Source organism: Salmo trutta, chromosome 34 (genome assembly GCF_901001165.1).
Source record: "Salmo trutta chromosome 34, fSalTru1.1, whole genome shotgun sequence".
NCBI lineage: Eukaryota > Metazoa > Chordata > Actinopteri > Salmoniformes > Salmonidae > Salmo > Salmo trutta.
Genome location: NC_042990.1, coordinates 33203865 through 33219210, shown reverse-complemented (window position 1 = coordinate 33219210; position 15346 = coordinate 33203865). Strand labels below are relative to the sequence as shown.

The 15346-nt window shown below is 45.2% G+C and overlaps 1 protein-coding gene across 2 annotated transcripts in view; it reads right to left on the bottom strand.

Annotated features, from left to right (window-relative positions):
- Nucleotides 1-15346, bottom strand: part of LOC115174055 (ATP-dependent DNA helicase Q4) — a 28184-nt gene continuing 12838 nt past the window's right edge. For both annotated transcript variants that reach the window (XM_029732691.1, XM_029732693.1), the window contains 16 exons: nt 12246-12410; nt 12036-12128; nt 11583-11719; nt 10780-10863; nt 10239-10427; nt 9264-9446; nt 8077-8275; nt 7043-7320; nt 6621-6758; nt 6092-6437; nt 5767-5896; nt 3716-3882; nt 3340-3502; nt 2855-3023; nt 2378-2486; nt 1-334 (listed from right to left, as the gene is read on the bottom strand). In XM_029732691.1, the coding sequence (XP_029588551.1) occupies nt 213-334; nt 2378-2486; nt 2855-3023; nt 3340-3502; nt 3716-3882; nt 5767-5896; nt 6092-6437; nt 6621-6758; nt 7043-7320; nt 8077-8275; nt 9264-9446; nt 10239-10427; nt 10780-10863; nt 11583-11719; nt 12036-12128; nt 12246-12410 (2672 nt within the window). In that variant the 3' untranslated portion in view covers nt 1-212. The remainder of the gene's footprint in view (nt 335-2377; nt 2487-2854; nt 3024-3339; nt 3503-3715; nt 3883-5766; nt 5897-6091; nt 6438-6620; nt 6759-7042; nt 7321-8076; nt 8276-9263; nt 9447-10238; nt 10428-10779; nt 10864-11582; nt 11720-12035; nt 12129-12245; nt 12411-15346) is intronic.

The window sequence follows — 15346 nt, the reverse complement described above, 5'->3', positions numbered from 1 at the left end:
TTTCATACAAAATACATTTTATTAAATGGGCATACAAAGAACATTACATGAAATGTACAGTATACCAAACAAACAAAAAAAATAGAGAAACCATAAAACAGCCATTTATGAATAATAAAAGAATGTGTTAATGGATGCAACTGAGGTAAGATTTATTTACATTTTTTACATTATTTACTTATTTTTCTTTTTTAGATAGAGTAGGTATTACATCACTTGAATCGAATGATCTCCTGAATAGCAATGCGCATTATTTCATTAAAATCAAACTGGATGTATTTTCTCCAGTATCTCTTGTCCCTGCCGAAGGTCTGAGCTGGGTAACATGGACTTCCTGGAAACAAAAGATAGAGGGTGTTCCAGTTGACTTACTAACACTATAGAGGGTGTTCCAGTTGACTTACTAACACTATAGAGGGTGTTCCAGTTGACTTACTAACACTATAGAGGGTGTTCCAGTTGACTTACTAACACTATAGAGGGTGTTCCAGTTGACTTACTAACACTATAGAGGGTGTTCCAGTTGACTTACTAACACTATAGAGGGTGTTCCAGTTGACTTACTAACACTATAGAGGGTGTTCCAGTTGACTTACTAACACTATAGAGGGTGTTCCAGTTGACTTATTAACACTATAGAGGGTGTTCCAGTTGACTTACTAACACTATAGAGGGTGTTCCAGTTGACTTACTAACACTATAGAGGGTGTTCCAGTTGACTTATTAACACTATAGAGGGTGTTCCAGTTGACTTACTAACACTATAGAGGGTGTTCCAGTTGACTTACTAACACTATAGAGGGTGTTCCAGTTGACTTATTAACACTATAGAGGGTGTTCCAGTTGACTTACTAACACTATAGAGGGTGTTCCAGTTGACTTACTAACACTATAGAGGGTGTTCCAGTTGACTTACTAACACTATAGAGGGTGTTCCAGTTGACTTATTAACACTATAGAGGGTGTTCCAGTTGACTTACTAACACTATAGAGGGTGTTCCAGTTGACTTATTAACACTATAGAGGGTGTTCCAGTTGACTTACTAACACTATAGAGGGTGTTCCAGTTGACTTACTAACACTATAGAGGGTGTTCCAGTTGACTTACTAACACTATAGAGGGTGTTCCAGTTGACTTATTAACACTATAGAGGGTGTTCCAGTTGACTTACTAACACTATAGAGGGTGTTCCAGTTGACTTACTAACACTATAGAGGGTGTTCCAGTTGACTTACTAACACTATAGAGGGTGTTCCAGTTGACTTACTAAAGCGGCTTTCCAAAATCAAGTCTTATTTCAACTTGGCAGTGTAAATATAGCAGCCATTGTTTATAGGTTTCAGTGACCAGCCGGAGGAAGATAGGGCGGCACCCTCCTCCGGGGAGAGGTACTCAGTGTAAAGCTAATTAGTACACACCTGGGCACACTAATTGACTTGGTGTCTCCCTCTATATAGGTGTGCCAGGAGATGAGCTCGAGGTGGATTGGGAGCAGACACGGGGACCTGTGAGGACGTCAGACTTTCCTACTGAAAGCGTCTTCATCTGATGCACCTTGGCTCTATGGGTATTGATAGAGGGAAGCATTCCCCCTCTAAATATGACGTGGAGACGATAGTCTAAAGACAAGGGGAGCCGTTTGTTGGTTTTTGGCCACGGCCTTTTGGTCTGCTGCTTAGTTTATGTACTTTTTTTTTAATGCCGTTTCAGCGTTGGACGCTACCTTGTACTGGAACTATTTTGTTAGGCGAAAGAAATCCCGTTTAGAGACGATCCAAAAGGAACCAGAACCACTGCCTCCAGTCTGTTAATTTCATGCCTCTCTCGCCTGTGTTATGGTGTTTCAGACTAGCTGATCCGTCACACCAAATAAACTTTTATCTACCCCCCCCCTCTGTATCACACCCTCACACTGAAAACATGTCTACAATCAATAGGTTAGACAGAGAAAATAAATATCACACTGTATATACTCTTAGGCCTACACTATTGTACTGTAGCTATGAATCACGGCAACAAAGTTGGTTCCAGTCAAGTCTTTGGCCACGTTTGAGTGGGTCAAGCAAAAACACTAAATGATTGAACCTCCTGCAATGGCTTCAGGGTGCAGTGGACTGCATCAAAAACTGCATGACCTTAGATCATGTAGGCTCAAGTCGGACAACTTAATCCCCATAATGTAACACAAATTGAAAATCAATGATCATCACTGACTGCATAAAAGTGACTGGTACAACTGGGCCCATACAGTTCAGACACATGGCACGAAGCAAGCCACCCCCCCTAGTGACAAGAAGCCAGCATACTGTACCATTAGACACTGAAGTAGTTCTGGGCGTTTGCAAAATAAAACATTTTAAAAATGGGAAAACTTACCAATTCCAAAGAATATTCTAGCGACGGCTCTGCCAGAGAACTTCTCATCACTGCGGTTGCCCAGGAAACTCTGAATATCTGCTCTGATCTGACCCTCGAAGTCCTTCATCTGAAGACAAACAAAACCCATCAGAATCACCTATATTGGCATAGTACATTTACATTTACCAGGCAGGAGTCTGACCTGGTGAAATGGTGCTGACAACAATAAACACAATTCAGACAAAATCATTTACACAATCCACATGCAGTATAGATACAGTAAAAACAGAACAATTACACGTAGGGCAGACAATATAAAGTAGAAATATTGTAAACTCACTACGTTTCTCTAAATGGGAAAGTCCTGTTCTTACCATTCAGCTCTATTAGGTCATTCATTATAAGGGTACTTTATTACAGTTAGAATTCGCTAAAGGATTTAGTTTCACTAACCCTTGGTAAAAACCATAAGGGAATTTTAGGACAGAGACGAACCTTGCATTTCAACAACACCTCCTCCTCGTCATCCTTCTCCTCCTGGAACTTCCTGCTCAGGTCCAGTTCTCTCCTCTTGTCAAAGTAATCCCCCAGAAGCCCTTTCAGCTTCAGGCTTCGGCTCTCGTCCAGCTTGTCCGTGCAGAAACTGCAGCTCTTGTATGCGACGCTGCAGAGAGAGACATACAGTGTGGCAGAACTCAATGCAGGCAGAGACCTTTCCAAGTAAAGAGTAATACACATGTATGTCACCTGAAACACATACAGTAGCATATACTAATCTATAAATGTCTTATAAATATCAATGTCTTAAACATACTTCAAGCACCATTGGGTTAACAGTTCCAATAATAGCCCTACAAAGCCATGAAACTCTGGTAACCAGGATTTTCCTCTACGGTCATATTTGTTGCTATAATACTGATGGAGAGTAACCTAGTGTTGTATGAGTTCTGAATACTGGTGTAGTGTAGGTTGGTGCTGACCTGCGGAAGGCCTTGAAGCAGGCTTTGAGCTGGTACAGTTTGGTCCTCTCTTGGGCCACCACCCTGCCATGCAGGAACTCACACACCCGGTCCATCTCATCTGGGGTCAAGTCACCGTAGGAACGGAAGTAGAAGGACAGGTTGGAGAACTCCACCAAGACTCCTGGAGAAGACAGGATATGTATGATATGGAGATCGGAAATGTATAATTATTTCTCTCTTTTATCCAAATCTAAACACACACACACACACACACACACACACACACACACACACACACTTTAAATTCTGTACAAAATAATATTATATTTGTAATCATACCCATCTCTGACAATGCTCCACTGTAGTTTGCATTTTTTTAACTATAAAAACACACCTCTGTTTGTGGCCCACTGTAGTTGTCTGAGGCCTCTCTTCACCAGACCCAGCTGCCAGCCCATAGTGTCTGCCACCTCCACCACGTCAAAGTCCACCGAATCACAGGTCTCCACTCGCTCCCCTGCCAGCCGTTTCCGGGCTAACACTACGGCAACAGGTGGGCAGCTGCCAATCAGACGACACATATCCATCATCACCACACCGACTCCACCCCTCAACATACAGTACCAGTCAAAAGTTTGGACACACCTACTCATTCAAGGGTTTTATTTATTTTTACTATTTTCTACATTATAGAATAAAGACATCAAAACTATGAAATAACACATGGAATCATGTAGTAACCAAAAAAAGTGTTTTAGATTCTTCACAGTAGCCACCCGTTGCCTTGATAACAGCTTTGTACACTCTTGGCATTCTCTCAACCATCTTCATGAGGTAGTCACCTGGAATGCATTTCAATTAACAGGTGTGCCTTGTTAAAAGTTAATTTGTGGACTGTCTTTCCTTTTTAACACATTTGAGCTAATCAGTTGTGTTGTGACAAGGTAGGGGGGTATACAGAAGATGGCCCTATTTGGTAAAAGACCAAGTCCATATTATGGCAAGAACAGCTCAAATAAGCAAAGAGAAACAACAGTATCATTACTTTAAGACATGAAGGTCAGTCAATCCAGAACATTAAGGACTTTGAAAGTTTAAGTGCAGTCGCAAAAACCATCAAGCGCTATGATGAAACTGGCTCTTACAAGGACCACCACAGGAAAGGAAGACCCAGAGTTCTCTGCTGCAGAGGAGAAGTTCATTAGAGTTACCAGCTTCATAAATTGCAGCCCAAATAAATGCTTCAGAGTTCAAGTAACAGACACATCAACTGTTCAGAGGAGACTGTGTGAATCAGGCCTTCATGGCCAAATTGCTGTAAAAAAAGCACTACTAAAGGACACCAATAAGAAGAGACTTGGTTGGGCCAAGAAACACAAGCAATGGACATTAGACCAGTGGAAATCTGTCCTTTGGTCTGATGAGTCAAAAATGTTGTTGGTTCCAACCGCCATCTTTGTCAGATGCTGAGTAAGAGAATGGATGATCTCTGCATGTGTGGTTCCCACCGTGAAGCATGGAGGAGGTGGTGTGATGGTGTGTGGGTGCTTTGCTGGTGACATTGTCAGTGATTTATTTAGAATTCAAGGCACACTTAACCAGCATGGCTACCATAGCATTCTGCAGCGATACGCCATCCCATCTGGTTTGATGGGAAGCAGAGTGATGGAGTGTTGCATCAGATGACCTGGCCTCCACAATCACCCAACCTCAACCCAATTGAGATGGTTTGGGATGAGTTGGACAGCAGAGTGAAGTAAAAGCAGGCAACAAATGCTCAGCATATGTGGGAACTCCTTTAAAACTGTTGAAAAAGCATTCCAGGTGAAGCTGGTTGAGGGAATGCCAAGAGTGTGCAAAGCTGTCATCTAGGCAAAGGACTTTCAAGAATGTAAAATGTAAAATATATTTTGATTTGTTTAACACTTTTTTGGTTACTACATGATTTCATACATATTATTTCATAGTTTTGATGTCTTCACTATTATTCTACAATGTAGAAAATAGTCAAAATAAAGAAAAATCCTTGAATGAGTAGGTGTGTCCAAACTTTTGACTGGTACTGTAAACATTACTTACCTACACCAAAACAGTTTAAGCACATTGTAAACATTAGTCATCTATTGCCTGTACATGAAAACACCAAACCACTCACATGTCCCACTGCCTTTACTGGACCAAAATAACGTTGAGTATGAAATACACACCTACATATAAAAACACAACCTAGCAAACAGGACTTTGTATGGTACAGCTAAACAGTCTACTGTAACAGTCTACTGTAACAGTCTACTGTAACAGTCTACTGTAACAGTCTACTGTAACAGTCTGGCCAGGTGTTGAGAGTGACTTTGCAGACCTTGTCGAATAAGAAACGCAAACTCTGCTGAAAAAAAACTTTTAAACGTGTTTTTCTATGACCCTGGTTTTGTGATGTTGTCCTACATTTTGGTGAGTTTGCGGAGTTGATGCGGGCCGTTGTAACAGACCATCTTACAGGTGGAGAGGGTGGGGTGGAGCAGCTCTACCCACTGCTGAGGGTGCAGCTCCAGGTAACACAGCAGAGTCTCCAAACCTGACACACAGTGTTAGAACTTCAATCATTTTAAGTCGATTGTAAAATACAGTCTGATATCTGAAGAAAAGGCAGGAGTCTCAATCTGAATTAAAAGTGTGATCTCATTCTAATTATATATTTACAGTTTTCTGATCCTTGAGTCAACTACCAAGTGACACAAAATACTTGTGTTCAGTATAGTGAGGTACCTACCTTCCTCAGTGATGTCCAGGCCTTCCACAGTGTCCTGCATAGATATGGCCCTCTCATGGGTGTGACACACCCTAGTCGTGGGCCAATCATCACCTCCCCCGGTCTGCTCATCCTCTTCGCCCTCCTCTCTCTGGGGAAATGGAACACTTGACTCTGGTGGGTGTTCCTGCTCCCCGTCCAGTGGTTGAAAAGTTGATACATCCTCAGTAGGAACTTTGGCCTGTTCCAACTGCTGGACAGGGGTGTTCTGACCAGTCTCCGTTCTGTGTTCCGGTGTTTCAACTGGGTTCTCATCACAGGTGTCCATCAGTTCCATCATCTCGGAGTCGTCAACCTCCTCCTGAGTCTAAGACATGATTAGAATTTTAAAAAATACTGTTTGGTTTGGGATGAGACGTAGCGTCTTGATAAAACAACTGTTAATCCTAAACCTTGAGGTTCACATAAGGGCCATAGGCTGTTAATGTCCGATGATTGTAGACCGAGAGAAGGGAAGAAAAAGTTGAATATGTAAGAATACCAACATTACCCTGGCTAAGTCCTGCTGTTTCTGGTGGATCTGTCTGCACTTGCAGGGAGGAAACACCTTCTGTACGATCTTCTTCACAGTATAGTAGTCCACCGTATCCGCATAGATGTGCCTCCGCAACTCATGCAGGTCCCCTCCCTACAACACCAGGCAAGAACGTAGGATTAATCAACATAATGAGCATACACATCATATGTCTTGGCACTCTATTGAATAATACATAGATTTATTTGTGAATAATAACCTAATAATTTGAACAAAAGTATTGTTGCACAGCCACTGTACACTACTCACCAAGTATCAATTCATCACTTAACTATTACTTACTAGACGTTGTCATCAAAACACATTTGAATTTGGATGAAAAGTAAATAAACGCTATGAAATAAATAACGACTGAAAAAGGTGAGAGGAGACAGAACCTCAGGATCCAGGAAGAGATGACAGTGGGCCGGTACCCCGTCTCTCCCTGCCCTCCCGATCTCCTGCACGTAGCTCTCAAAGCTCTTGGGCATGTTGTAGTGCACGATGCCGCGCACGTCCGACTTGTCCAGGCCCATGCCGAAGGCTACCGTGGCGACCACCACTCGCAGCTCGCCACACATGAAGTTGTTCTGGACGCGACGGCGCTCAGAGGACGACATGCCGGCATGGTAGGACTCAGCCATCCACTTCAGAGGCTTACGGATCTTCTTCCTGGCTGAGGGCACACAGCAGAGAGAGGTGTCAGGGCCCATAGTCACACAGCATCTCAGAGTAGGAATGCTGATCTACCATATCTATATAATCTGATTCAATATGATCTAAAAGGGAAAACTGATCCTAGCACTTTGATGAGACTTTTTGACAACGGCATCAGATCAACACAAATTGTAAATTTTCCCATTTTCATCAACGTATGATTCAAGACAGGATTCAGCCCTTTACCTAGACTTCTGTAAATATCAACATCCCAATAAAATATTTAAGCAATAAGGCACGAGGGGTTGTGATTTACAGCCAGGTAGACTAGTGGTTAGAGCGTTGGGCCAGTAACCGAAAGGTTGCTGGATCGAATCCCCGAGCTGACAAGGTAAAGATCTGTCGTTCTGCCCCTGAACAAGGCAGTTAACCCACTGTTCCTAGGCCGTCATTGTAAATAAGAATTTGTTCTTAACCGACTTGCCTAGTTAAATAAAGGTTAAATATTTTTAAAAATATATCACGGCTAAGGGCTGTTCTTAGGCACAATGCATTGGAGTATATTGGCCATATACCATGAACCCCCGAGGTGCCTTATTGCTATTATAAAGTGGTTCTCAACATAATTAGAGCAGTAAAAAGAAATGTTTTGTCATACCCGTGCTATAGGGTCTGATATACCACGGCTGTCAGGCAATCAGGGCTCTAACCACCCAGTTTATAAATATAACATCCCAATCAACCCAGCTCCAGCCAAACCCAGACAGACAGGTACCCAAAGCTTTCTTCTTCTTCCCTACAGGGTTGTCGTCTGCCTCCTGACTAGCGGTACGGTTAGACTCCTTCAACAGCACCCCCTGCAGGCAGGTCCTGAGCAGGGCAGATATACGGGTGGTCTCCTCTCTCCTGGTGCAGTAGATGATGACGGACTCCAGAGACCCAAACCGCTCCCCCTTCAGCAGACACACCAGGGCCTGGACAGGAGACAGGACACACAGCATCACACCTGGGTTCAAATTTTATTTGTTTTCTTTCAAATACTTTAGCTGTGCTTGATTGGGCTTTCCTGGCACAATGGAACCAATGAAATTGGATTAAATTGCAAACTCCATTGTTTGTGTGTGTGGTTGGTACGTATCCTACCTGGTCTCATGGTTGGTATGTGTCCTACCTGGTCCTGGTCTTGTGGTTGGCATGTACCCTACCTGGTCCTGTGGTTGGCATGTACCCTACCTGGTCCTGTGGTTGGCATGTATCCTACCTGGTCCTGGTCTTGTGGTTGGCATGTACCCTACCTGGTCCTGGTCTTGTGGTTGGCATGTACCCTACCTGGTCCTGGTCTTGTGGTTGGCATGTACCCTACCTGGTCCTGGTCTTGTGGTTGGCATGTACCCTACCTGGTCCTGTGGTTGGCATGTACCCTACCTGGTCCTGTGGTTGGCATGTACCCTACCTGGTCCTGTGGTTGGCATGTACCCTACCTGGTCCTGTGGTTGGCATGTACCCTACCTGGTCCTGTGGTTGGCATGTACCCTACCTGGTCCTGTGGTTGGCATGTACCCTACCTGGTCCTGTGGTTGGCATGTACCCTACCTGGTCCTGTGGTTGGCATGTACCCTACCTGGTCCTGTGGTTGGCATGTACCCTACCTGGTCCTGTGGTTGGCATGTACCCTACCTGGTCCTGTGGTTGGCATGTACCCTACCTGGTCCTGTGGTTGGCATGTACCCTACCTGGTCCTGTGGTTGGCATGTACCCTACCTGGTCCTGTGGTTGGCATGTACCCTACCTGGTCCTGTGGTTGGCATGTACCCTACCTGGTCCTGTGGTTGGCATGTACCCTACCTGGTCCTGTGGTTGGCATGTACCCTACCTGGTCCTGTGGTTGGCATGTACCCTACCTGGTCTTGTGGTTGGCATGTACCCTACCTGGTCCTGGTCTTGTGGTTGGCATGTACATACCTGGTCCTTGTCTCGGTCCATGGAGACAGACAGCTGCAGGTTGTCAGGCACGGCGGCTGAGCGGACAGCAACACCATCCTGGTCAGCGATGCCCAGGTTTTGAGCGATGTCCAGGGCTGTGGACAGGGTGGCGGTGGCAGTCAGACCCAGCAGGCAGCGCACGCCCAGACGGTCCCTCAACACCTAGGAGATGGAACGGAGGTGCTTTGGTGAACCATGCTTGTGTGTTCAGTAATCTTGCCTAAGACCTGAGGATCTAGGTCTTTAGCTCAGCAAGCTAACAGTCTTGTGATGCACTGACAACCCAGATTAAAACCCAGTCAGTCAAAGAGACGTACAGGGCACTTCCACTCTGAGAGGTAGAACGGCACGCATGGGCTAGCCATCTACAGCTATGGGCTAGCCATCTACAGCTATGGGCTAGCCATCTACAGCTATGGGCTAGCCATCTACAGCTATGGGCTAGCCATCTACAGCTATGGGCTAGCCATCTACAGCTATGGGCTAGCCATCTACAGCTATGGGCTAGCCATCTACAGCTATGGGCTAGCCATCTACAGCTATGGGCTAGCCATCTACAGCTATGGGCTAGCCATCTACAGCTATGGTGAGAGACAGGCTCATTCTACAGAAGCAAGTACTGTGGAAAAAAACTCCCCTTGCATTTAATAAAAAAGTGGGTTAGGATATCTATCTATCTATCTATCTATCTATCTATCTATCTATCTATCTATCTGTCTGTCTGTCTGTCTGTCTGTCTGTCTGTCTGTCTGTCTGTCTGTCTGTCTGTCTGTCTGTCTGTCTGTCTGTCTGTCTGTCTGTCTGTCTGTCTATCTATCTGTCTATCTATCTGTCTGTCTGTCTATCTATCTATCTATCTGTCTATCTATCTATCTATCTATCTGTCTGTCTGTCTGTCTGTCTGTCTGTCTGTCTATCTATCTATCTATGAATGAAGTGGTCATCAGAGCTCACCTTGCAGAGACGCAGGTAGCAGGGCCTAAAGTTGTGTGACCACTCTGAGACACAGTGGGCCTCGTCGATACAGGCGAAGGCCACCGGGGGGAGCTGGTCAGCTGGGGGAAGACAGCCAGAGCCAGAGTGACCTCCACCTACCAACGCCTCAGGGGACAGGAGCAGGACATGGACCTCACCTGCCTTAACCTGGAGGACACACACACACACACACAGCAGAAAACTGTCGTCATGCAGATCACAATAGATACGACATCAACAGCAATGCAAATATGACTGACATCCTTGTAGTGGTATCTTCATGGTATCACACAACACATACAAATGTGCACCTGGAGGTAACACACACACACACACACACACACACACACACACACACACACACACACACACACACACACACACACACACACAGAGAGAGAAGTCAAATGCAGGAAACAAAAATGATCAATGCAGTTAAACATTACGCAAAAGCAGAAACCGCTAAGGTTTAGGCCTAGATAGAGTATACTCTAAGCGGATTGAAAGAGAAAAACAGTACCTTCTCAATGGCAACCTCTCTCTGTTTTTTAGACATATTGGAGTGAATGGCAACCGCTTTCAGCTTGGATGGGAGTCCAGAAAGCTAAGGAGACAAAATCATTTTCTGTCAGTATTTCATTCAAATCAATTATTTTGAGACATTCACAAGACAGTGTCTGTATCAATAAGGTGGGGCGTTACCTAGGGGCTACAGATATGGGGCGTTACCTAGGGGCTACAGATATGGGGCGTTACCTAGGGGCTACAGATATGGGGCGTTACCTAGGGGCTACAGATATGGGGCGTTACCTAGGGGCTACAGATATGGGGCGTTACCTAGGGGCTACAGATATGGGGCGTTACCTAGGGTCTACAGATATGGGGCGTTACCTAGGGGCTACAGATATAGGGCGTTACCTAGGGGCTACAGATATGGGGCGTTACCTAGGGGCTACAGATATAGGGCGTTACCTAGGGGCTACAGATATAGGGCGTTACCTAGGGGCTACAGATATGGGGCGTTACCTAGGGGCTACAGATATGGGGCGTTACCTAGGGGCTACAGATATGGGGCGTTACCTAGGGGCTACAGATATGGGGCGTTACCTAGGGGCTACAGATATGGGGCGTTACCTAGGGGCTACAGATATGGGGCGTTACCTAGGGGCTACAGATATGGGGCGTTACCTAGGGGCTACAGATATGGGGCGTTACCTAGGGGCTACAGATATGGGGCGTTACCTAGGGGCTACAGATATGGGGCGTTACCTAGGGGCTACAGATATAGGGCGTTACCTAGGGGCTACAGATATAGGGCGTTACCTGATCATCCATAAGCGACACCAGTGGTGACACCACCAGAGTGATACTGTTAGATCTCTGGGCATAGAGGTAGGCAGGCAGCTGGTAGCACAGAGACTTGCCCATGCCCGTAGAGAGCACCACTAGCGTGGACAGACCTGAAGAGAATAGAATAGAAAAACGATGGACAATAAAGTTATATTGTATCTTACAAAGTAAATGTCGTTTGTTCAGCTCCTAACCCCCCCAAGACACCACACACACAGGGAGTGAAAGTGGGTGGGAGCCCTGCTTGTAACAAACAAAAAACATACATGTAGGAAAGCAACTACTTACATTTAGTCATTACATTTATTGGAGTAATTTAGCAGACACTCTTATTCAGAGCAACTTACAGGAGCTGTACATCTCATGTATATCACTTAACTGAGGTACTAACTAAATTAAACACTGTTTTATCCTCTTCCTGCATACCTGATAGAATTCTCATGATGGCCTGTTCCTGCCCTGGTCTGAAAGACTTGTACCCAAAGTCTTTAAGTGCTTCCTTAACTTCAGAGGGCACCGCTGCAGAAACAAAATTTAGTTGGAAGTCAAAACAAAAGGAGTATAAATCATACTGTACTGGTTGATTGATTAGTTTAGATTCATTCATTAAATAATTGTATTTTAAAAACGGGGTACCTTGTACTTTGCCGTCCTCCCCTAGGGGGTAGAGGGGCTGCATGGGGGACGGAGGGAGCATGCGCTCGTAATCTGGCCTGATCACATTCAACAAGACCTCATCACCACCATCCTCCTGCTTCTCCCCCAGACCCTCATTCTCCTCTTTAACACTGGGGGGCGCCACTGTGTAATGAGAGACATAGTATGCATCCAAAATTGCATACTACTTCTGACCAGAGCCCTATAGGCCCTGGTCAAAAGTAATGCATTATAAAATGGAATAGGGTGTCATTTGGGATCCACACAGACAGAGGGACCTCATGTACACAGATGTCATTAATTAGTTCATCCTCCATGGGTCTGGGGTCAGCTTTGGCGTGGAGTTCGTTATGACTGAGGTTTGAATTGGAGTCGGGAGAAACTGAACCTAAATCAGTTGTTATGGGCAGGGAACTGGGAGAAAGTAACCGGAGTGAGAGAATTGCAGGGGGGTAAGCATGAGCTCTTTGACCTTTTGGCATGCAGGTTAGTTTAGTAGCATGACATCATTGCCTAGCCAGACAGTGTAGCTGTTATGCACATCTACTTTTTTAGGCTTACAGGGGCCTCGGTTTCTGCCTGCACAATCACTCTGACTTTCGCTGGACATCATCTGTGTGTGGAGCGGTATTTCACTCCATGTACGCCCCAAATGGCACCCTATTCCCTACATAGTGCACTACTCTCAACCAGAGCCCTGGTAAAATGGGCTCTGGTAAAAAGCAGGGAACTCTATAGGCAATAGGGTGCCATTTGGGACGTAACCCGAGCGTTGATCGTTTCCGTGGGGACCATACCTGATTGGTCTCAGCAGTGACATTTTACTAATTTGAAGGGGTGTCCACATACTCTGTGTGTGTGTGTGTGTATATATATATATATATATATATATATAGACACACACACACAGAGTATGTGGACACCCCTTCAAATTAGTGGATTCGGCTATTTCAGCCACACCCGTTGCTGACAGGTGTATAAAATTGAGCACACAACCATGCAATCTCCATAGACATTGGCAGCAGAATGGCCTTACTGAAGAGCTCAATGACTTTCAACGTGGCACTGTCATAGGATGCCACCTTTCCAACAAGTTAGTAGGTAAAGTTTCTTCCCTGCTAGAGTTGCCCCGGTCAACTGTAAGTGCTGTTATTGTGAAGTGGAAACATCTAGGAGCAACAACGGCTCAACTGCGAATTGGTAGGCCACACAAGCTCACAGAATGGGACCGCCAAGTGCTGAAGTGCGTAAAAATCGTCTGTCCTCGGTTGCAACACACACCACAGAGTTCAAAACTGCCTCTGGAAGCAACGTCAGCACAATAACTGTTCGTCCTGAGCTTCATAAAATGGGTTTCCACGGCCGAGCAGCTGCACACAAGCCTAAGATCACCATGTGTAATGCTCACTAGCTTGGCATTGCGCATGGTGACCTTAGGCTTGTGTGCAGCTGTTCACTCCTGGACATTGTGTGTACTTGTTCTCATAAGTTTTCTAATCACAAACAATTACCGTAATTTCCGGACTATTAAGCGCACCTGAATATAAGCCGCACCAACTGAATTTAATTTTTTTTTTTTTTTTTTACATAAATAAGCCACACATGTCTATAAGCCGCAGGTGCCTACCGGTACATTGAAACAAATGAACTTTACACAGGCTTTAATGAAACACGGCTTGTAACAAAAAAATACAAAATTAGCAGTAAGCTTTAGTTGTCTTTTTGCACTGAGTAAATTCCTCCCGCTGCTGTTTCCAACGTCTTATCATCGACTCATTAAGACCAAGCTCCCGTGCAGCAGCTCTATTTCCTTTTCCAACAGCCAGATCAATCGCCTTCAACTTGAAAAGCTGCATCATATGCATTTCTCCGTGTCTTTGCCATGATGAGGGTGACAAAATGACTACTGTAATCAGAATGATGGGAAGTTTTAGAGCGCTCGATTTAATCTAAACAGTAAACAAAAAAGTTGTTTGACCTTAACCCGTTAGGCAATTTCATTGGTCTAATGAAAGCTTCATGCCGCCAAAAAACTGAGCACGTCACAGAATGTGTTTTTTTGGAGGAAAAAAAATGTGAAGCGGGAAAAATCCATATATTAGCCACGTCATTGTTTAAGCCGCGAGGTTCAAAGCCTGGGAAAAAAGTTGTGGCTTATAGTCTGGAATTTACGGTAGTTATTCTTCAAATTTTCTGGTGCAACGAGTAAGATGACTAAGAAAACGACTGAGACGACAGTGTACTGCGGAAATTTCCCCCAAAAGACGTGTAGTATTCTTGAGGAAGCTTGTAATTACCGATGGGGACTTTCCCGGATGCCAGTACCTCGGCTGGGACCGAGGTGCAGGAAGCGAAGATGGATTAGGTGGTCGCCTGGGCGTGGGGTATGTGGTGGCTGCCTGCGCCCAACCCAGCTGCTGTGAGCTCTGCCGCCGGTTATGGGAGGCTACTCAAAGAGACCTTGAACAGACCCGGGATATCCGGTTATGTGACAAACTTTTTGTCTGTTTTGCTAGGGGGCAAAGGTTACCTAGCGGTGAATGCGCCCACTCCACCTGGGGTCTGGCAGCGTCTTGGGCGTTGTTTAAAGGGTTGAGTTGGACATCACTGTTGTGTGGTTATCTCTTGGATGTCACTGGCCTCAGTGTAGCCCACAGGGTGCTTATGGCTGGGACAGGGGAAAGTAACTAGGCAGCGGGCCGTGTGCGTAATACCCAGATTGTCGCATCTGGCGGGGTCAGGTCTGGGTGGTGTTTCATTTAGTATCCGTTGGGGTCGGCTTGGGGCGAAATTCTATTTCTCTACAGTATGTTGTACCAAGTTGACTGACTGAAAGGGAATGTAACGTTATGACTATAACTACTGTTCCCTGGAGAAGGGAAACAAGGTACAACATCTGTTTAGCCCCGCACCGCCCGTTCCTAGGCTCGGTGAAGAGCGGTATTAAATTAAAAGAATGAATCCGAGCCTCACGCTTATCACCTGTGGTAGGCGGGGCTTCCAGCGAGGTGTGGATTTTATTGGCCTTGTCAGGCGGGATTGTAGATCCTTCAACTGAAGTCGCAAGTGCAACTCCCCAT